Raw genomic sequence first — 24,508 nt, 5'->3', positions numbered from 1 at the left:
AAGGCATTAGAAAATGGAGGGTTGTTTGGATTAGACTTAGAAAACTTCAATTTTCAAAAAAAATCAAATTATTCGCTATACAGCTTTGCCTTGGCGTTCTCGATTGCGAGATTCCTACTCGAAACTAGGTGTTCGAAGACTTGATTGTTGAGGCAATTACAAACCTCTTTTTACACCTAAGCTTCCATCCACCCCGGGATTCGAACTGACGACCTTTGGATTGTGAGTCCAACTGCCTGCCAGCGACTCCACCGAGACAGGACCCAGGGAGACGAATCCTACACCTGGACTGAGCTAACGACCTAACCTTTTTAAGTTAGTCCGGGGCCAAAATTTACTTCCCGTCCGACGGAACCCGAGCAGGGGTAAATAACACGGGAATACCATATTTTGGTATTACTTGGCATAATAACAAATACCAAAATGTGCCCTTGGTTGCCCAGTAATAGATGGTATAATACCATGAAATCATACCAAAATACTGTATGGGGAAGACCAAAGCAATACCAAAACGTGCCATTTCAAGGGCAAATGAATACCAGACAATAACAACTTTCCGGGTAAATAAAAATCTCATTGGACAAAAAACAGTGAAAATTTTCTATAGGATTACAACGGGAATTCAATTTTCCTAATGGGATTTCAATGAGAAATGGGTAGAATTTTGATGCTATATTTAAAACCTTCGAACAGGCAGGAAAACGAAGTCTTGCTTGGAGAGCCAAAAAATATCAGGTAAAGAAAACTAGAGGAATACTGGAATCGAACTCATGACAGGTAAGGTGTAGACACCATTTTAGCTACCCGTTTACCAACTGAGCTATCAGTTAAAAATGTAAAAAATAAAAAATAAAATGTTTTATTTATGTTTTAAATAAAAATAAAAATGTTTTCCATACAAAAATGACTTTTTTAAATCGCTGATAACTTTTCAGGATCGAGTTTTACAGCTTTGATATGTTTTACAAAGTTGTAGAGCATTAAATTTCCAATAAGAATCTCACTTTTGGGAATATTTGGATGGAAGTAGCGCACCGTGCAGACCAAACTGTAAGGAACTTGGGTTTTCCATACATTTTTTTTCGATTTTTCCCATACAAACTTCACCTTCGAGTATCAATGGGTAAATGATGACCGGATTTGCTCCTATTTGGCACAGAGTCATAAAAAAGGACAAGGAACAAGTGCAGCTTGTGGTTTTGAAAAAAAGCCCCATATTCTGGGCACCCTAATGGACAGTTGCCAAAATTGTATGGAGAGTTGTACGGGTGAACCAATGCCACAAAATAGCTTCTTTGGACATAGTGAAGGCCCCTTCAAAGTTTGAGCCAAATAAAAAAATACAAATAAAATCCATTTTTGGTTTTGGTAGAGAATTGCTCATTTATAGTTTATTCAAATGGTGCACTTTTGAGTTATTGGTTGTGAACAATTCTCGATTAAATTTTCAAAAGGTCCTATCTGCATAGGAAACCCATGAGGGATAGGTTGTTTTGAAAATTTAATCTAGAATTGTACAATTGAACAATTGAACAATTGTGAACAACAAAATAATCTTGAATTTAATGTAATTTAGAATTTTTTATTTAAGCAACACAAGAATTAAAATATATAAAGCATTTTCAGATATTTAAATTTTATATTTTTTTAAAATTCTGCCAAAAATAAAAAAAACTGACGTTTAGACCGTTTTATTTAATTTTTACGTACAAAAATTTCAGGAAATTTTATTGCCTTTTTCTGACAACAAAGTAAATGTCGCCCCCCTTCAAAATTTCAACCAATTTTCGATCTTTAAAAAGCATTGGAAAGAAGAACTCATAAAATTTTATAAAATTTTAGGGTTGGAAGTTTGACTTTTTTATGTGACTTTGCCAATGTTTTTAAAAATTATTTTCTTTTAGGTGTCTACTCTGGCTGTGTTTTTTACTAACACAAATCCGTTTTATTTAACAGAGTAGATTTGTAGTTGTAGAATTTTTGGAGTACATTAACATTTTTTTTAATTAGTTATTCTTAAAAAATATTTTGCTCAAGTGAGACAAATAAAAGTTGCCATTTTTGGCTGTAAAAAAATGAAGTTATTTGATAATATGAGTTTTTATAACAAAAAAAGGGGTTTTACAAAATAGGTATTTTTAAGAGCAACCTACAACTTTGCTGAATACACCAAATTGGCCAGAAAATTCTTTCCAAGAATACAAACTTTCAAATATGTAAATATTTACATGTTTTTGTATGGACAGCTGCCAAATTCGTATGGAGACTTGGACGAGCGTACTAATTATGAAAAATGTTCTAATTGGTCTAAGGGAAACTCTACATAAAGTTTCAACCAATTAAAAAAAAAACATAATTCCACGAAATCAACAAATTTCAAAGGGAATTGCTCAGCTTTCAAAAAGCATCAGTGATTCCTCGCTAAAAATGTAACATTTTGAAAATCCCATTTACATCTTTCGTGTGAAAACACGCGTCGTTCTTTCCCAAAACTTGTCAACCCCGTTCAAAACCATCGCGCTTAATCTATTCCAATTGCGTTCGTTCTAACTCGCAATAAAGATCAGATTTTGGCTAGAGCGAACGTTTGCGCGATAAAATAAACTATCTCAGTTAATGCGCCATTGATTCCATTGAACAGCTGTAGTTGGTTGCTGATATTCTCATTCCCATCGTAAAGACGCGACGACGTTAAACGATTTAACCTGTTGTGTAGAGTCGAATTAAGAGCGATATAGCGATTGTCACCGAATTGCACAGTTTGATCACGTCCGATGCAAGTCACGCAAAACTCATAGTCATTGAGTAGCTCGGCGTCAATTTGATGGGTCAGCAGATTCGGTGGCATTCCTAGCTGAAGTTGTCGTTTTGTCACGATCAAATTCATTTCAATGGTCCAACAGGAAGCTACAATCGATTCATCACAGTGCAACATCTTCGCGCTGTGCAGCATTCCGCTGCTACATGTTCATCATTACATTCCACTCATGAACCTAATTTTTCCTTGTTCACCCGAAGCAAACCCGAACACCGCATGAACTCGTTTCATGCGCCGTTCATTCATGTTCCAATGTTGCACAAACGCGTCGTTCTCTGCTCACCGGTTCTCCGTCTTCACCCACAAGTTCATTCGCGATCGTGCGCACGTTTCCTAAAGCCTCTGTTCTTCTCCAGTGAATGAATGAACTTCTGATGGGTTTGCGGCGGGGTGGATCCGCGAGGGGTGGGTTAAATGTTTTTTACTACTCTCCCTACTGCGGGCTGCTTCGTTCGGCGCGCGTTTAGTTCGCTGTTGACGTCCGTCGCAAGTGCACGTGTATTGCGCGTTTCGCTAAGGATTTTGCGCTCGTTTGTTTCGCGCGATTCATTCTGCCGCGCGTGCACGTAACGAATTCGCCGGCAAAACAAAAAAAAGGCCAGTAGCAGCATTGTAGAATCGGAGAAGAATTGTTTTGGTGGAACAGTGTGCGTTGTGTGTCCACCAGACCGTTACGGGGAAAGAATAGAACCGGGTTTGTGGTCCAAAGGGGAGTGGATCCGTGGGGGCATCACTGGTGTGAAACGGTTCTAAATGGGGAGCTCTAGTTCGGCTCTGACAGATGAGTGAAGTGCGGAGAGGTTCGTTGCTTCGCTGAAGTTACTGAGGAAATTACTTGTGATAACACTGGGGGAAAAAACGGAACGTACCTATAGTGGTAATAACTGATAAGCAAAATAAAAACATAAACATCCAGCGTGGTTCCACCTGGCCACAGGTGAAACGCCGGTAAAAAAACGTCGCGTATACGGCGCAAAGTAGAGTGAAACGAAAGTGTCAAGCCACGTTAAAGCCCGCGGGTACGGTACATGAATATAGATCCAATTATTCTGGCCCGGAAGCGCCCACTGGAGCGTGAAGTACGCGGTTCGTAGCGGGCCCTAAAAGTGGCGCGTGTGCGCGAAATTCACTACAAACCAGCGCCGAATGTGTAAAATCATCAATTTTTGGCGGATTATTACGCCGATTAAGCACGGTCGGCCACCGAATAGTGCCCAACTCTACAACAGCGTGTTGTTGTGATTTCCACCATCCAAGTGTTGTTTGTAGCACAGCGAAGAGCGAAGAATAACAAATCAAAACAAACCCTCGATGGATTCAACGCTAAAACGGACCCCGTTCGTTCCGTGGTGAGGTTTCGTCAGGTTTCCATGGTGACTTTCTTCAAACAAAACCTGGCCAACTTTGTCGGAGGATTATCGATTTTGCCCACAGCCAGTTACAACGACACAGCGTTTGCTTTGATGAAACCGAAAAGAATCTGACACGAAAGTAGTGAGTTGTGTGTAGTTTCCAGCGGCGACGTGTAGTGTGACACGAAACTCGTGAGTGTAACAGAATCCACCGGGAAGAACATGACTCGAAGGGGCCCCATCTTGCCAGCACCGAGCTGCTGGCTTCAGCTGCTGCTGCTAGTGACAGTTCTAGGCCTGGTGCCAGGATCGTCCTCGTCGTCCTCGTCGGTGTACATCGACAAGTCGGCCTACCGGAACGTGGTCGTCGAAATACGGGACAATGTGCCCGTGGAGAACTGCCAATCGATCCTGCACAATCTAGAGGTTAGTACGAGTGAAAGAATCCTAGCTTTTCTCCTTGAAACCATGGTGAGGGAGGGCTTTGGGTTGGAATAAATCAAATCTTTGGCGATAATCCCAGGGAAAATGCTCGAAAATTCCTCAGATGTCGAGCAATCGTTCATGTTGCGTTGGCACGAAAACTCTATTCTTTGCGACTACTGGTCGTACTGGGTGCTGTTTGGCTATCGTCTTTATTGCTTGGACAAAATCTTTTGGGGTCGCGGTGCAATTAAAAGGGATTTCCAGCATAAATCTTGTTTATGAAATGATTAATATGGTAATTTCAGCACTAGATTTGGATGTAAAGCAAACGATTGCAACATAAAATCGTACACTAGTTTTATATGATATTCGTTGAACGGATTGTTCAATAGATTGTTTTTTATTGTTACCCTCTAGGGGGTTTTAACTGATTGCACTTAAAATTCCATTGAAATTTTGAAGGTTTTTGAATAAAATTTTTCTTTGCTCCCTGATTTTTCGGGCCGATTTTGTACTAGCCTTATTTACATAAATGATAATAATAATTATCATTCCAATTGATTAAAACAACAAGGAAAAAAGGTTTGACATTCACTTTGAATTGAGGGGTTTTTAATACATATTTAATACCCTTTGATTCATCGGTATGATATTTTTATCTATTATTTTTGGTAACAAAAATCTTACATAAAATAATACATGTTCAGTAGTTGTTCGGTAACTGGGCGTTGTTTAACTGGGCTGCTGTTTAACTGGGCGCTCGATAACTGGTCCGTAGCCCAGTTAAAACGCAGACAAACGTCAAAAAACCAAAACAAACCAAAATGACCGAGGGGTTAATGGATGCCGAAAACCTGTTCAATAAAGAAACAAAGCTTTTTTCAAACTTGTATTTAATTTCAAGTCACAATTAAAGAAATATGAAAAGTAAGCATTGTAAATAAATTTGAGAAACTTTTATTTTATATTTCATCAGTAAAATATTATGCATCGGTGGTTCCCTCGTTGATTTTCGTTCAGCCCAGCATTCGGTGGCTGGGCTACGTTCTCAGCCCAGTTACCGAACAAGTACTGTTCAACATATTTGTTGAGAAAATTAAATTTGAATTGTTTATCTCAATAAGGCTAGTAAAAAAAATAAAGTTTTTGTCCCTCAGCTCTGGTGAAGGTCCCAATTTAGAAAACTTTTTTTTAAATAAAAGTGTTGAAACCATGGCTTGTACTTTTCCACTTCTGCAACGTTTGTTTTTTTTCAATTCCCAGTCAAAAAGAGTACTTTTTTTAAAATTCAGTTAACAACAAAAAAGTTTTTTTAACAAATAATGTTTACCAATAAAAAAAACCAATAAAAAATGAACTGTAATAATGACAAATTTTGTTGCAGTATTTATATAAAACCCTGTAAGGCCGTTGCAAATGTTTTTTGAAGTTTATGTCCCTCGGCTCTGACCAAAGTCGAGGGGGGGCGGGGGGAGCAAAAAAACATATATAAATTGAAATTTCAAGCTTAGGTTTCAACATTTGAATGAAAAAAGTGTTTTAAAATGCATTTTACACGCGTCCAGTTGCTTTACAACCATTAGTTTTAAAAACATCGATGAATTTACGGAATAAAATTCTCGCGAAAACGTTTTTTTTTTTTTTTTAAAGATCTGAAAAATATTATCATAAACCTTTTTTTTAACTAGACCAAAAAAAATGAAAGTTGGAATAACAAGCCATATTTTGAACATCTGACTGTAAAAAATGTAAGATTTGACGAAAACCAAAACTTAAGCAAAAAAAAACTTTATAAACAATATATTAAAAATTATGACTTATGACTACCGGACCGCGCACTTGATATTCTAAGATATAAGAATCTTAGATCTGAATTGAATAGAATCGTTGACAAATATATTTATAAAAGCGAGAAATCTTTAAATCAAATTTATTTCAATTTCAAACTTCTTCAGATATGTTTTGTAATAAATTTGAAAATTTAATCCGGTCCCATTCAGGATTATAAGATTAAAAAAGCAAGATTCAAAATTCGCATTTTTCAAACATCACAACTTTCGAGACAACCCCTTCTAGTGACAAATATTCATCTCCAGCAGCTTATGTCGGAGTGGCTCATTTCTAGTGGCTCTTTTTCCGCACCACACCGCGTGTTGACAAGATCAGAAACATCAACTTAATACCTCTCGTGAAGCGGCCCAAGAACCCGGCGAGTTATCTTTCGCCAGCAGCCGACAGTGTCGGCGTTCTTTCTTTTCGGGACAGCATGTTCTTTTTTTCGCCAAAGTGGATACTTCACATCTCCGAAAGGCTTACCCGGTATATCTTCACGACACATCTTCGGGTTTGAAGAAGACGACTTTTTTTTCTCGTTGCTGCCGTTGCTGTTCGGCAAGGAGATGAGCTTTCATATTCAAATAGGTAATAAAAGTCGTGACAAAAGTCTTCGTTATAAGCCGCTTTCCAGTCAACTGCTTCCACCCCGACCAAGTGAGGGGGTGGAATGCCAACCCGTCCAGCCAGCTGCTGCTGCGCCTGTTTTGCTAAAGTTCAACTGAAGATGGAACGCAAATGAAACGAATAGTTGTTTTGTCGTTTAAATATTTTTTCCTCCACCTCCTCCTCTCCGGCGTCATCGTCATCGTCAGGCCAGCATGTTTTTTGCCTATACCTGATGTTGTACAGCTTTTTTTAAATGCCTCGGTGAATGGCAGCTTTTCAAACTTGGGGGTGGTGGCCAAGTGAAGTGGAGAGTTGGGGGGTGGATGATGCTGTTGTGTGCCACTTTTTTCTGCTGCCTTCAAGCTGTATCATCTGAGTTACCAAGCTAAACATTTAAATACTTTTTGATCCATCATTCTTTCAAAAGTTTGAGACTTATAAAACCATAAAATTAAAAAAAAATAACAAGTCATAATTTCCACATTTGAATGAAAAAGTGTTTTAAAATGCATTTTACACTAGTTCAGTTGTTTTGCAAACCTTCGTTTTCAAGGAAGTTTAAGATTTGATGAAAACCAAAATTTAGGCGAAAAAAAAACTATATTTGAAAATTTTCTAAATTTCAAAAGATTTTTGAATACACTCAAACATGCATGCAGCGGAATGCATTTCAAATTGATTTCAGCTTTAAGATTGTACTTGAATTTTCAGTGAAACATTCGAATTTTAAACCCATGTTGCGTCTCCTCCCCTCTCTTTAAATATTTTCAAAATAAAACTGGTGACAGCAATATTATATCCAAAATTATATATTTATTTGTTTTGAATACATTGTAAAACGTTTATTTATGCATTTATTATTAATCCAAATGAGTAATTTTTAGATTTTAAATATTTTAAATTTTGGGATCAATTTATCAGCAAAACGTAACACTTGCGGAAAATAAATATCATCATACATTTATTGATATTTTGCTGAAATTTTTTACAATTTGGCTTGAAATTTGAAATTAAGTTTTATTTTTATTCTAAACTTATTTTCAAACCTGGTAATCTTGGTGTTCAAACAGATCTCTAGCGACATCGGCAGCGGCAGCGGCGAGAGATAACAAGATGCAGAGGCACGAACTTGTTCAAGGCAGCCCCAGCAGCAGCAGTGGATGGTGGATCGGCGCGGCACACAAAAAGCGTTCAGCTGACTGTTTCAGGATGATAGAAGAAGAATGGGGAAGCTGACTTGACAATTAGAAGACTTTCTGGCCCTGAGCCCGCCGCCGCTGCTGCGCCTGGTGGGACAATATTTGGAAATTTGTTTTTGGCGGGTTAGCAAATTATACGATGTTAGTTTTCAGTTGGGAGCTGTGTTGCTCCTAAAACATGATACACAAGTTCCTGAATGGATGCCTTTCATTTTGGCTGACAGACAGTGACGCCCTTTCTAAGTGGTTTGTTTTACTGAAAAGAGCGTAGCATCGAACTGAGAGGGAATATCTCTAAATTTGGTAATGATATTTTTACCTTAATTCCTGCAATCAAATTCGAGATAATTAATTTTATTTCATTTTTAGTTGTTGAAAGGTAGATGTAGCAACTAAGAACGTCACATTTTCAAATTTTTAACAATGTTTCATTCGTATTGCCGCGCACGAAATCTGTCTTCCAGGGATGAGGAGTCCATTAAGGCTTCCACTTGTTCCTCTAATCCACGTCGAAAGCTGCTACAAAGTGCTACCTAAACCGAACCGATGGCTCTTTCCCCCTGAGGTTCCTCAATTACCCAAAACAGGCTAAGCCAGTGATTCGCAACGACTGACAACTATCCGTTCCACTCACACACACGGTAGTGCAACTCCCGCGAGACAGGTTCCGTCCTCTATACCGGAACACTATATCAGATGCAGACAATGTGTGTGTGTGGTGTGGCCCGGCTCAGAACAGTCTGGTACAGTCACCAAAAGCGCCGTGGCGTTTACTGTGCGGCCATCTAGTTGGAAACCGCTGCCGGCCGCCCTGGGTAAAAAGTGCCCAAACGGCCGTAAAAAAGCACCGAATGCATTTATCATCCGGTCGTCTCGTACGGTACGGTTCCTTCCCATCTATAGAACCGCACAGAACCCCAGCGAGTCACGGTCCGTTGGGCACCCCGGGGACGGCCGGCGGGTTGGCTGCGATTTTCGGAAATATAGAAGGGGGTGGGGAAGAACGCAAATGGACTCGTCTCTCGCTGGATGATGATCAACGCGGCGAACAAAAAACTAGATGGCACCACCACCGTCGAGTGGGCTCTTGTCAGCGAGTCCAGCCGGGCAAGACCAACTTTAAATTACACGAAAAATGGGCATGAATTATTGGCAGTACTCTCCGACCCTTGGGCAGTTCGCGAGTTCTGCAGGTCCGCGCGAACTGCCCTGGAACCAAATCTGTTTTAGGGGCCACTAGAAAGGGTGCGAGATTGGGCGTTATTTTGGAAGGTGAAAGCTCTCGACAAATCTCTTCATTGAGGTGAGCTTTTGCGGTGACTTTGTTGCGGGTGGCAGTGTTGCCAAACTTCGCGATTTTTTAATGATTTAAGCTTTTAACTTCTTGTAACAACGATAGATCAGAACATGTCTTCAAGAAACTTGTTTTGAAGATCTGCTGCGCAACACTGGCAACACTGAACACCCCCGTCGCAAAAGTGCGTCCAGAGAATCGGAGACCGGACTCAGAAAACGAACGATGATTGATTCTGCTGTTTCGGATATAAGTAATTGATTTACAGGCGTGCACGCTCCAAAATGGAAGTGGTCTCCCGAAAAAGCCATTAATAGGTCGCCTCGTGACGCGGCCTCCCCCGAAAATCCAGAGCACAACATCACACAGCCCATTTCTTGTACAGAGGTGTCTCCTCCCTATGAGTTCTACGGGCCGGCCGTTGATGAGCTGCCTGGGCAACCTTTCACTTTTTACGGCCGATTCCGATGCCATTAAATGGCCTCCGTTTGCACCGTATGGCTGCGGTCAGCCGCGGTGAGTGCTTTTTAGTTGTGCTGGGCCTAACCTATTTTTCGCGTTTTCCATTCCGGAGCAGCACACATCTCCGCCGGGAAGATGATGCTTTCGATCACGCATCACAGGCGGACGGCGCGAAATGCTGTTTTTACATCCGACCGCAAGCGAACGCGTGTACTCGCCGGTTGCAAACAGCTTTAAAGTGGGGCTTCGTTTAGTTTGGTGGGGAACGCCTGTAACGCGAATCTGTCAAAGTAGCCAGCATGTAACGAATGTAATACGACAGGTTCATGCAAGAGCGATAACTCTTTGAGTTCAATTTTCCACTCATATTGTAAAATGTAACGCAGGTAACGCACAACTGTCAAAAGGGCCAGGCCCACAATCTTACCATTAACCGCTACGATGTTTCGTTGGTCTCCAAAGATTGTTTATTGTAAACAAGCTTTTGGCCTAATATTGACTCCGTTTAAAACGTAACCCGCCTGTCATCGCCTCTTTGTTGTTCACCCCTCCTGGGGAAAACACCACGCATGTACTGCCAACCATTTACCGGCCCAAAATTGCCAGCGGAATTGGTTGTTACGTTTATGATCGTGTTCCGAGTGTTCGTGTTAAAGCTCGCGTATGTGTGGCGGGCGAAAGCCCTCTAAAACTCGCCAATTTTGGCCAGAGATACCACCGCGGGCTCATGACGTTAGTGGGAATCTGGCAGTCTGACACTCAAATCAATTATGCTACAGATGACCGCTTCCGACCTGTACATTACTGAAGATTACCCCCCACCGACCTCCTCTGGGTTGGTCGGTAGTCTGCGCGCCAAAGTTTCTCTTGGACACAAAATCAAACTTTGCGCGTTTTTTTTCTGGGTTAATGATCGGCAGAAGCTCAGCCACGCGCTGGTGCAATAAGCCAAATGTCAGGTTTTCGGCCGCTGCCGCTCGGAGGGGTGTACTTTTCGGGTGAAGCTAAGCCGCTTTTTGCATCATTAAATTGGAAGATTCGCGCGAGCTGCTGGCGGTTATTGGTGACCGCGATGGCAACATTATCTTCAATTAGGCAGGCCCCGAAATGGCAGAGATGAGTTCTGCCCGGCAATCGGGGCTGTTGACCTTGTTGCGATGGACGTGAACTTTGTGTGGGGATAGATGTTCGGCAACTTCTCGCACCAAGGGTCTGTGGATCTATTGCAGTTCATAAAAGGTCGAAGTCAAAGTCAATTATTGATTGAGATCTTCAAAAATCAAGTTAATTTTTGTAAAACAATAAGTTTTTTTTCTGATAGAATGCTTTGCAATTTGGACTGAGCTAAGTTTACTTTGAGGTATTGGTTGATTACCTTAAAATGTTCATAAAACACATTAATAACAAAATCGAAAATATTTATGAATAGGTTGTTGCATTTAAATTATTTTTTTTTTACAAAAATATTTTTTGCTGGATTTCATGAACATTTAACATAGGCTTACAAATTACTACTTCATCAATCAGGAACATTCTCAAGTCTAGAATTCAAATCAATTAAAAAGCATCGGATAAATGATTGATGTAACACGTCTTGACAATTTTGCAACATCAAAGCTTTGATTTGGATCTGAAATTTAATTAGATAAGGTTCAGCCAACAAATCCTGTAACCTATGGGAAACAACATCATGTAACGTAAAACCTACTACCCCTATGCACTTTCTTACCATCAATAATCCCATCAGATCAAATCTCTAAGTTCACATGGCTACCGAGTCCCTTTAATCCGTGTGATTTTGCCCTCCCCTCTTTCGATTCCCCAGGACCATCCAGCATAGCCTGAAACTGATTTTTCACTCCAATCACACACCGGCTTCAACTTCCCCTGGGTCCTTCCCCGTTCATCAGGTTTTTCCTTCGCCAGTATTGCACTCTCCGGCAGCGAAGAAAATGCAATTATCATTTTATTTGCTATTGATTCCGTGTTTTTTCTCCATTCAAGCCCGCAGATTTCTCTCTCCTTGAGATATTGGTTTTTGTTCGCACCATCAACACGCCACTTGGACGTCGTCGAAGTTGTGTTGATGCCGATGGTATCACGTGCTCAAGTCTGGTCTGCGCCACCTTTTTTCACCTTTTCAAGCCAGGCGCTACCAGTTTCAATTAGTTTTCAATACCTTTCCCGGGCGACGACGACGACTAATATACCGCCATCGATAAACGTTGGCGAAGAAAAACTCATCTCGGAAAATAATTTAACTTTCCAGACGCGAAGGTGCACGATGAAAAAAGTATGAAAAGATAATCAACGAATCATCTCTGTGGTAAACTCTGCTAGGTTGGCCTGACCACTCTGACATTTTGTAACACTGAAGTTATCTTCACGCCAGTAGCGTTTTCTCCTTTTGAGATTGACGCTTGCTACGAGCGATAATGTAACTAAATGTCAAAGTGGCCAGCCCCACTGGGTAGATTTAACCGCTGAGATGTTTCTTTATCCACCGATTTTTTCACTGTGCATTCCAGCAACCTTCAAGGAAATGCGATCCGCCAGACCCTCAACCCAGATGAAAATGCGTCGAAAAAGCTCCGATCAACACTGCAAAAGTTTGTTTTACCAAGCAGCGATGGCTCTTTTCTCGATTGGCTACGCTCCGCACAACAACAAACTTTACTCTTCATTTTTTCCAAACGTTCCAAAGTTGATTGATCTGTCTGTTTTATCAAAAGCGCGCGTCTACGCGTGAGTTCGCGGTTTAGCTTGCAATTTAACCTTAATTACCACGAGGGGTGCTGCTGCCGGCGCAACTCCCAAAGGTGCGAAAAGAAAAAATATGACGAAATTAAAATAAATCGACCGAAAATTAAAGAGCGTTGCAGCGTAGGAAATTATGCGTTCAAGGTTGATCAAAAGAAGATTCACTTTCGATCGATTCGCGCGCGCGCTCGGGTGATGATGATCATAGCTCTGGAGCAAACCGCGATTGATTCGATTTTTTAAGGTTGGCACAACCCCCATCGAAGAAAGTGAAACTTTTTTTTTTTAATTCGAAATTGCAGGGCGATAAGTGTTTTTATTGTGGGAGCGAAAATTATCACTTATTACATTTTTTCAACCCCTCACATGTGTACGTGTGTGTGAGGTTAAGCGAACCTTTTTGAAACGGTTTATCACCTGTTACGATTCCGGTTGGGCCGCGTGGAATGCCCCCCCGAAATTCAGGTCGTCAGGAAAGCTTTTACGGTATGGTGCAATCAGGGACCTGCTAAATTGTAGTCAGCGCGCGCGTTTATCAGTGAAGAAGCACCTTTCACCACTCATTAGGCGAATGACAGTGCCGCAGCACCTCGTGGTTCTCACACCGGCGTCAGGTTGATTGCAAACTGAAAGGAATGCTATTGAACGGTAATTGGATTTTTAATCGAGAGGAATAATTAACGCCGAAGACGGTGCGGATTATCTGGTGGGTTCGTTTAATTCAAAGTTGCGCGCTTGAGTCATCGAATGTGAAATTGTACTGGTTACTGAAGACTACCGGGTGAAATTGGTTTTAAAAACGTTTTCAAATTTTGATAAAGCTTTAAGCTTTTTCATAAGATCCTTTGCTAATTGCAAAATTCCATAAAATCATATGATATGATATGATAAACATCAATTGTAAAAAAATACTTTTTGGATGGTTTTTAAACTTTGTATATTATCTTAAAATTTTTAGCTCGAAAATTGATCGTAAAAAACATCTACTTTTAAATACGAGTACCTTAAACCGGGTAGATAACATTTTAATTTGCTTTTGGAATATTTTTCAACTTGTAAGATTTGACTCAAAATTATTATTTTTCAAACATGTACTGGGGTAGGACGCACAAGGTCGAAGGACTTTTTTCGGAGAAAAGGTTTTAAAAATAGTTGCGTTAAAATTTTTATTTTGAATTTCTGGGTGAATTTGATAGTCATTCTGTTATCAGATTGAAAGCGCTCAAATTTTATTTTTGCTATTCCGTCGTGAAACTACTTACTTTTCCTGTCATTCTCGAACGACGAAACAGCCTACACTTCTCAACCAAAAATAACAAAATCGAATAGAAACACTTTTCAAAAAAATGCTGAAAAGTTCTACTTTTGTGGATTGACTAAATACATTGACATGTGACTTACAATTCCATGCTAAAGGTGTTTTTAAGATTTACAAAAAATGTTGTATGGATCTCGTTGCAAAACTTGTTTTTTTCTGCTATAGGTTTTAAGAAAAAAAAAACGATTTTTTTATTTTGTTGACTAAGTATATAAGCTTTTTATCAAATATGTATTTAATTTTGGTAAAGTTGTTGAAAAGTCATAATTTTGCCTTTAATTGTACCTTTAAACTAGGCTTGTTTATAAATATAGATTTGTATTGCATTTAAAAATTAAACTTGAAGCACGAATCAAAAGTTTTCAAATTTTGTTTGAAATTTGTTTTTCTGAAAATGCCTATAAATTTTTAGATTATTTTTTACATGTGCTTCAAAAACGCATGAAATTATAACTTGCAACATTTTTTTTCTACTGGTGGGAAATTGTCCAAAGAATCCGAAAATGCAATTCGTTTTCCGATAAGAATAGATTTTCATTAAGAAACACCTTGGGTAGACTAAAATAATTCTTACTCATCAGGAATTTTTAATAATAGTTTATAAACTTTTTGAACTCTTCAAAATTTTATGAAAACTCCTTCTTGAAGCATTTTGCTCACTTCTCTACCACGGTCAGTATGATTCCGTACAATTCTTTACATATTTAATTTGTACTCTTCATTTTACGGAAAACCCCTGGTACTGAAAAGTTTATGCTGTAATAGTAGTTTGTGCAACAAGTTGCAAAAATACGAAGAGTGCTGAAAAAATCAAGTTTTGCAACGAGTTCCATACAACATTTTTTGCAATTCCGAAAAACACCCATTGAGTGAAATTTTATGTCAAATTTTCATGTATTTTGTCAATAAATCGTTTGAATCAAAAAAATGTTGAAAAGTGTTACTTTTCGAAACAAGTGCTGAAAAGTGTTGCTATTCGATTCTGTTATTTTTGGTACAGAAAAGTAGGCTATTTCGTCGTTCAAGAATGACAGGAAAAGTAAGTAGTTTCACGACGGAATTGCAAAAAAGTATTTTTCAGTACTGTTATACGAGAATCACAGGAAAAGTAAACAAAAATCAACAGTTTCAAGATAAAATTAGAAAAACTAACAGAAAAATCGAAATTTTTTTTAAAAAAAAAATTCTTCAAAATTTATTAGATTTTTGCCTTATTTGATATTACGATAAAAAAGTTATATTTTTTCGAAGAATTACATAAAAACTCTCTGAAATATTAAAGAAAACAATAGTTTTTTGGGCCATAAAATATTTGAATTATGTTTTTTTTTCATAAATATATTTAAAGATGTGCTCATATGGTTGACAGAATAGAAAAATTCGCAAAAAAAATTCAACAAGATAAATAACACCTAAACTCCCAAGCTCGAGAAAAAGGGGGAATTTCCATACAAATTCCCCCTTTTTCTCGAGCATAGGAGTTTAAGTGTTAAATAAATTTGAAAGATTGGAAAAACTCGCAGAATTATTGGAAAAACAGAAAAAAATATTCTGAAAGAATATAAAACTCTTAAAAAAATCTCACACAATTACTTTTAAAAGGACAGTTCATGCTTGCAAAATGAAAAATAAAAACTAACATAAATGCAACTGAAACAAAACTAGTATTTTTAAAATGAAAAAAACCGCTAAAATATTATAATACTAAAATAGATAACTTTGAAAGAATTACAAAAATCTTTAAGATATTTTGTTAGCAAAAAGCGAAGCAATCCACTTTAACGACCCCCGGGTCTTTTGCGGGCTCTGTTGCAAGTTTCTGCTCATTTCTAGGCGTCCGAAGGTTATGAGTGGTGCCCACTGGTGAGTCACCCAAAACCTCTTTTACGTAAATGGACCGAAGTTTTACTTCCCGTTCCGATATAAGGCGCGATCTGGCAAATCTCGTCTAGAAAAGTGCCACCGGATCCGTCTGCGATTGAACCCAGGCCTTACTGGGGTTAAGAGGCTACCTGGCTAACCACTAAACCCCCGAACCCGGCAATTTTATTAGCAAGAACTTTGGATAAATGGAAATTTCCATGATTTTTTTTTTCAAATTTATCCATTATAATTTTTGGTATTTTAGACGAACATTTTGATAATTTTCCTTACGAGCACATAATCAAAATTCACTTCAAATTGATAATCAAGCCCGGAAATTCAAATGGATGCTTTGAGTCTCTTTTCCTTTCTTTTTATTTTATTATTTACAGTTTTGTTATTTTTTTTTTTTTTTGTTAACATAATTCAATCTCACTGATCACTGTTCACCAACAATCTCCCTTCATATTGATTCCTACCAAAACCAAACCACCTGCTAAAGAGCAGTGAGTTGTAATCTCAATTGCCACCGATTTGTCTCCATCGCATAATGGCACCGTTTAGCACCCTCCATTATTGGTCACCTGCTCCACCTTCAACCGGCAACCGCCACCCTTTCGGTCATCATTTATTTTGTATTTACCGTTGTACATACTCGGCAGCATAGCTACAAAACCACAAAGCAACCCCTTCACCAAACCCGGAACGTATACACCTCCTCCCGGTGGCTTTTCCAACTCAACCGTCGAAGCTGCAACAATCAGAGTTTTTCCTCTTCCTGAACCCAAACCAAGACCATGAATCCACAACGAGTCGGGTTTTGCGGAGCACGCAAAGAAAAGACCCCCAGTATAACAACATGCGAAATCAATCTCCATTGGCAACGTTCCAATATGGTGATATTTGATTATATTTCCTTGCCCGTTTCCTCCAGCTGCCCCTCCTTCAGCTACTACAGTACGGTACAGGGCTAACCACCTGATACGGTCGACCGCCGCCGTAACCAAACTCGGCAGACATCCAGAGTCCAAGTCGTCGTTGGTCGTTGGAAAAACGGTAGCTCCCAAGAATTACAGCCGGTTTTCCCGGAGCATCAGGGTTCCAAAGTCGGGAACCGGATTTTGTGCGGGCCCGGGATAAATCAATACGACTATTTTATGATTGTATGATTTTTCACATCTGATACCTGATTTCGCTGATGGATCCACCGCCGCCAACACTTCAGGCGGGACGGGACGGGGAAACCCTTTTTTGTGCTGATGCTTTTTATGGAAAATAAAAATTGATATCAACATTGATCCCTAACGATTGCTGCTCTGAGAGGTTGGGGGACTGGGACGGGAGGGAATACAACTGCCAACTATGGTCCGGAACAGGGTAGACAGCATGGCAGCATCGGCTACAGATGCTTTCCCGGATTGGCGCGGATCCACTGGAGAGACAGAGACCAAGATGGGTAAAAAAGACAGGTTAGGAATGGGATTGATTAATCCGAAAAGGTATTGGCTGGAAAAGGTATCGGTTGAAGCTGCAGAAGTTACTACTTTTTGGTGGAACAGTGGCGTGCAATTTTGTGGAGAATGCTTCTTTGCTTTATTTTTGACTACATTTTAAGTTTTTCAGAAACTTTGGTCAACGACAATTTCAAACTCCTGTGTAAAAAGACATTTCAATTCCCACACACAAAAAGAGGACGCCACTGTCTGTTACTAGCGTGGGATAAGGGGTTGCTTTTCCCTAATCTGGCGATACTCACCGGAGAAATGAAAGCTCGATTACGACCATATTGGGATTACATATCACGACGAACCCGAAGCGACGGGACGACCGGGTAGGGACTTTTCAATTGTAATTTGCTGAATTGGCAAAACCGTATCGATTTAAGTGTGTAATCTCTCGAAAATCGTCGAAATGAAATTCCAGTGATACTGCCAATCCAGCTATTTTAAGACCCTTTTTTCCCAATACCTTTAAGCCGGGACATATCGACCGGAATGAAGAGTTCCGAGATACATGAGAGTTGTTATGACATGCACATGAGTGACACACTCTTCCGCGGCGGCCACAGTTTTCCCAGTAAGTCACATATGCATAAATTATTGTGTTTACACGCTCCGATTACTGTTCTACTTTTTTCTGGCTCACTTCTTGCGTCGTCGTCGTGCATCTAAGCCAAACATTGGCTTGCCGGATGGTTTAGCTTACGGGATGCCACTGAAGCATGGCCACTATGCATCCACTGTGACTTTCGGAAGGTAGTCTCGATGACGATAGTTTTCATTTTTTTCCGTTGAAGCATCTTCTCCTTTCTGTCACATCGTTATCACATGTCTTTGTGCAGTACGCTAAATGAAAGGACTCAGAGGAACGAAGCTTCTACTAAGCCTCGAAAGGTTGTATGTACCGAATCTCGATCCCACCATACGACAACTTCCCCTACGAAAGCCATACAGGTGCTGGCGATGCCGACCGTTCTGTTGACACTCTTTCGAGCCCTCCGAGCTCTTCATGCACCCATGAGCACAAGCATCTTTGTGGAGCAGCAGGTAATTACAACCGCGCCACAGATGGATGGACATTTGTTTACTTTGTTGCCTTCTGGTGGTACGTCATGGATCTCCGGACATACCCCATATATCGCAGGAGCGTCACCTTAAAGCTCGGTGGCCTCCTGGGAGATTTAAAGCCTGAGAATTCCTCACACAACCTAAAAACTGCAACCTTAACGACTTCGCGCGCGTCTCCAATTTGCTTTCACTCCTCGTTTGACTAACGTCATGATTCGAATTCCCGGACGCTTCGAAACCCGGACACTTCATTTTGTTTTATCAATTATTTGGATATAAGTTCGCATTATGAATGCCAAAACTGTGTTATTTGATGAACTCCAACATCAACTTTGATTTAAAGTTTGTTTGAACGCTGTAGTTAATGCCAAAACAATTAAATACAATAAAATTATAAGTTTACCAAAAATGCGAAACATTTCACTTGAAATATTTCATAGGCATTCGAAGCACCGGGAAGGCAAAGCAGAAATTTATAGTTAGGATTTCCTTAAATTCTAGCAATTTTTTTATATAAACTATCGATTATTTTGATGTTAACAGCTTTTTTGAGACCTAAAGAATACCATTCACTAACATTTCAGTTCAAATTTATGCGATTCATAAGTAAAATCGAGTGTCCGGAATTCGAAGCAAAAGTGTCCGGATTTCGAATCAGCTTTTATCAGTGTCCGGGATTCGAAGCACAACAAGTCATCTTAATTTTGAAATTCTGATGAAAAATTGTTTGAAAAGACATATTTTGCATGCATTTTCTTGAAACTGACTGTTTATACTACATCCTGATGATATTTCTACATTTCCAACTTATTACATGATTTTTTGCCAGCTATAACAAAAATGATATGCTACTAAGTGTCCGGATTTCGAATCATGACGTTATTCAGTGCTAATGGGATTTGAAAGTATAATAATTTTTCCAGCGAAAGGAGTAGATTCATGGCCGTACCGGTTCAGAGCGCAATTTATCTGCAACAACGGCAACCGGGGCTTGTTTTGCATGCTGGGAGGATGGCCTCCGGGAAGGATAACGCGAGTTGAAGATCCTTTATAGGGGAAATTCTGTTGTCCTGGAGCCAAAACTTTTGTTCGGAATTAATGCAAGGTTTGGCCTTGTGACCTATTGGGTACCGATTTGTTTTTTTTTTTCTCATTGTTTATTCAAAAATGAGAAATTTCTCGAAAATTTATAAAGTTTTGTAATTTTTATTCGGCTGATACATTGTAGATTCATTGTCCATGACTAAGAAGTAATTCTATATCATTAGACTTTTTATTGCTTTCGAATCGTTTCAGAGTTATAGCAACTTGGTAAATATTTTTCCTTTTTTGTCTTGGAGAAGATGTTTTATGTTTTATGTTTTATGTTTTATGTTTTATGTTTTATGTTTTATGTTTTATGTTTTATGTTTTATGTTTTATGTTTTATGTTTTATGTTTTATGTTTTATGTTTTATGTTTTATGTTTTATGTTTTATGTTTTATGTTTTATGTTTTATGTTTTATGTTTTATGTTTTATGTTTTATGTTTTATGTTTTATGTTTTATGTTTTATGTTTTATGTTTTATGTTTTATGTTTTATGTTTTATGTTTTATGTTTTATGTTTTATGTTTTATGTTTTATGTTTTATGTTTTATGTTTTATGTTTTATGTTTTATGTTTTATGTTTTATGTTTTATGTTTTATGTTTTATGTTTTATGTTTTATGTTTTATGTTTTATGTTTTAACAAGATACAAAAAATATATGAAGATATAAATAGAGGGGGTAAATTTTTAGAAATAAAAACTATGAAATTCATAGAGATTCGCGCTCTTTTTTATGAGGCATGAAGATTGTCAAAGGAAGTATAACATATTGTCTTGCAAGAACTTGGATTTTCATAGAGATTTACCCTATTTTATAACCTTTTTTAATTAATTTTGATGCGATATATGAACTTCATAGCGGTCCATATTTTGATAATTTTAATTTTTTATTGACCTATTTTTTTCTTGTTTTCTATACAGGAAAATACCGCTTCGTCAGTTTTTTTAGAAAATAGGAAAAAATATATGACCAAATCTTAGATATTTAATTAAAAAATCGAGTTTCTCTATTCAAAGATAGAGAATTCAATAGTATATGTAATGTAAATTTGAGTACACCTATTGATGTACAGCACACCTTTTTAAATTAATAATAATAATATTTCATTGAATTCAGGGGTTAAAACGTGTATCGATGGCATGCCAATCGTCATGAAAAATATTATTTAGAAGTGTGTATACAAAAAATAAAAATTAGGAGGTAAAAAATCAATTATTGATAAAATTTAAATTCAAATTTAAAATACAACTTGTACAATTGATTTTTATCAATGTTTATGTTGGTGGTTGACATTGGAAAAGACACCATTTCAGGAAAAAAAATCATATCTAATCAAATCTAATCTAATAAAACCCTAGCGCAGCCATCGTTCGGAAGCAGCCGGGAAAATGTGGGGCGATTATCTCCAACATATTTTTTTCAGGAAAAAAATAATATTTCCATAAACTCATCGATATTTTTCAAACTTTTGGTAGAAGCACAATAATGTATAAATCATTTTGTGATAATTTTTGCTTCAAAATTTAAAAGTTAGACCTGAAATTTTAAATTTAGTTTTTTTTTCTAACAATGACTGTTTGCTTCTTATTTATACCTTTTCTATAGAGAATAAATTTGAAATAGATGTTCAATAGTTTCTTTGAATTTTAATAAGATTTTAAAAATGCAACTTTGAGATTTATTTTTTCAGCAGATGTAATTCGGACTTCAAGAGGTCAAACCGGATTTCCCTATAATTAATTCTAGCTTTTGCCACAAAATAATGATTTACATCTTAATGCAGCTTCGTTCTATGCAAATTCCTGCTCAGTGCTCGCTATTCAAATTCAGCACCAAACCGATTATTATTATTATTATTTTGCAGTTGCTGCTTAAAGTTTTCCGACAAAATGTAATGAACCTTACAGCAATAACAAAAACAACATCAGCACAAAACACCGCCTTGCAGCAATAACAATTCAATTATTTTCGCAAACATGATCGCTTCTATGTAAACACAGCCCGACACAAACACTAACGATTTTATCCTTTTCTCCCTTCTCCTCCTTCTCTTGCAGGTGAGTGTTTTCCCAAGGACCTGCTTGAAGTGTGACTCTCCGTGGCGCTATAACGACAACACTTCTTCCCACGCTACTGGAGCACACTTTTATGACACACCGACACACTAATTGATAACCATGATGGAAACCGGGGATCTGACTACTAGTTCAGTTCATCTTACTGGTGCGGGGACCAGTCCCGGAAACCCCGTCCCACGTTGGTTCGTGCATCATCTTCTCTAATGTCATCAAGTATCGCGGAAGTCACGAACGACTTGTCCGTGAGAAAATTTGTCACAACTTCATTTCGGCAACGCTGAAGCTATCATAATTCATCCTGTCCTGACGCTTATTAGTTGAATCCTGTCCCAAGCCGGGTCGAGGAGAGTCGCCATATGGTGCAGCCGGTATCTTCAAGATATCCCCCTGTGACTTTCCGACAAGTAGAACGGGATGAAACGAATCACAGATACTTAAATCTGCACACACAGTCCTTGAAGCTTGACGTGCCGCTTCCGGAGAATCCTGTGAAGATTCTTTTACTTTCCCACATCATTCACACCCCCTCCTAAGAAAACCGTTTCAAAAACGAAGACTTTCCGTTCCAACAAAGTTATAAAAATCGGGACGTTCTCACAGCGCTCCAGAGCGCTGCATCAACTCCATGTAGATATACTAAATCGGCCCGCATCGGTTCACATGTTCACCGTTCCAAGGCGAGTTATAAGGCAAAGTCACTTTCCTTCGCCGGTGTTACGTTACACACGCTTCTTGTCTTAATTTTCGTTTAGTTTTCCCCGTTCGGAATTCAATACTGCTCGTTGCTCGCCCGAGTTTTACCTTAGCTTGGCACTTTTGCCTTCTGGAACATAGTCAGCGTTCCAGCTAGTTAGAGTCTTTTTCCGCACAGTTATCTAGTTGAACGAATGACGGCGCGACGACGACACTGATGGCGACGATGGCCGACACTTTTTAGTTTCGTCGTCCTTCCAAGTTTCTCATTTCCTTATTAAAACGATATTTCATCGTAATATGAGATTTTTTTTCTCCGTTTTACTGCTCACTTTATATTGGAGAGCATAGAGTACACGACGAGGTAGGGTGTTTCTTATTTGAAAAATTATGCCACCAGATGGGATTTTACAGTTTTGTTGCACAATGACTGAGAAAAATCACGTCAAACTAAATTGGAAACATCTAGAGGTAACATTTGTATGGGTTCACTTCTTCGTAATGTTCGCTAAAGAGCAATTCGCACAAAAAAAGCTATTTTCTGAAAATTGAAAATGTTTTTTTTTTTATGATACTTTTTCTATGACCAAAGAAGTCATTTAGCATCATTGCATTGGTTCGTCCATATACGTCGCCATACAATTTTGGCACTCGTCCATCCACAAAAGCTGTTGAAATATTCAAAAACCTGTATATTGAGAACGGATTTTCTGACCGTGTCTTTGGCAAATTTGTAGGTATTGCTAATATAAGACCTATAGAACCACTGAGAATTTTGGCTCGAGCCTCGAGTCGATCCGGCTCGAGATCGCTTTTGCTTTTCATACAAATCAATAAATTACCTACACCAAATTATTATTCATGAAAATTTTAAGTTTTGGGTTGGGTTTAGATGTCAAAAATGACACCTTTTGAGCTATGGTACAAGTTGGTCAAAATGTATTTGTCAGTGTTGCCATTTTTTCTAAATGAACGAAACAAATTTTTGACTTTATATTTAGATAGTTATTGGCTCGAATATTATTTTTTAACATATCAAGTCTTTACTTTTTATTAATTGCACAAATTAAAGAAAATTTTATTTTTAACGAAATTTCGATAAAGTTGCCAAAAGGTCATAATTTGCCATCATTATCTCTAGTAACAAATTGCTTTTTTTGTTGTTCGTGAATTATGATCGCTTGAAGGAAATGCATTCTGAATAACAAGCGTTTTTAAATTGAGAATTTGTGAACTGATCCGTAAACGATTGAAAATGTCTTTTTTAAAGATGGTGCTTTTGTTTTGCTGTAAACAAATAAATGTTTAACAACAATAATTTCTGTAAGGGAAAAAAATAGTTCACGTAATATTTAATCCTCTGCTGCCCAAATTTTTTTTGGAGTGTTTTGATTTTTCCCGTGTTCAGGAGGTCATTTTGAGCAACTTTTGTTCTACGAAAAATTTCACTTCTCCTGTTTTATGTTTTTCTTGTTTCATGTTTAGTATTTTAATCTTTATTTATCTTGTTTAGTTTATGTTTGTGTTTGGTAGTATTTGGCCTATTCTACCACCTCCTATCATTACATTTTGCCTATCTAATTTTTTCATGTTTTTACAGTTACTTTTTTCAATTTTTTGCTTGTTTTTTACCTTTCTGCTATAGAGTGGCACCATTATCATTACTGCATACTTATTTTTACCAAAATTATAGGAAACAAGCCTTACCCGACAAACTTCGTTCTGCCTTTTTGCCTTCCTCACTGAGGTAAGGCTATAATCCTGCTCTAAAAATGAACTTTTTATTAAAAGCTCAAAGACCCACCTTCATGTATACATATCGACTCAGAATCGAAAACTGAACAAATGTCTGTGTGTGTGTATGTGTGTGTGTATGTGTGTGTGTATGTGTGTGTGTATGTGTGTGTGTATGTGTGTGTATGTATGTATGTGACCAAAATTCTCACTGAGTTTTCTCAGCACTGGCTAAACCGATTTTGATCAAACCGGTCGCATTCGACTTGGTTTATGGTCCCATACATCGCTATTGAATTGTTTGAAGTTTCGATAACTAGTTCAAAAGTTATGTATAAAAATGTGTTTTCACATATATCCGGATCTCATTTATGTGCATGTAAACGATGTCCGGATCCATCATCCGACCCAT

At 38.3% G+C, this 24,508-nt stretch overlaps 1 protein-coding gene across 1 annotated transcript in view; it reads left to right on the top strand.

Moving 5' to 3' along the window:
* The first annotated feature begins 3,250 nt into the window (after window positions 1–3,250).
* Window positions 3,251–24,508, top strand: part of LOC120420711 (calcium-activated chloride channel regulator 1-like) — a 75,219-nt gene continuing 53,961 nt past the window's right edge. The window contains exon 1 of the mRNA XM_039583806.2: window positions 3,251–4,596. Within this exon, the coding sequence (XP_039439740.1) occupies window positions 4,393–4,596 (204 nt within the window). The 5' untranslated portion in view covers window positions 3,251–4,392. The remainder of the gene's footprint in view (window positions 4,597–24,508) is intronic.

The sequence above is a fragment of the Culex pipiens genome, chromosome 1, assembly GCF_016801865.2.
Source record: "Culex pipiens pallens isolate TS chromosome 1, TS_CPP_V2, whole genome shotgun sequence".
NCBI classification, from domain to species: Eukaryota; Metazoa; Arthropoda; class Insecta; order Diptera; family Culicidae; genus Culex; species Culex pipiens.
This window is presented reverse-complemented; position numbering and strand designations above follow the sequence as displayed.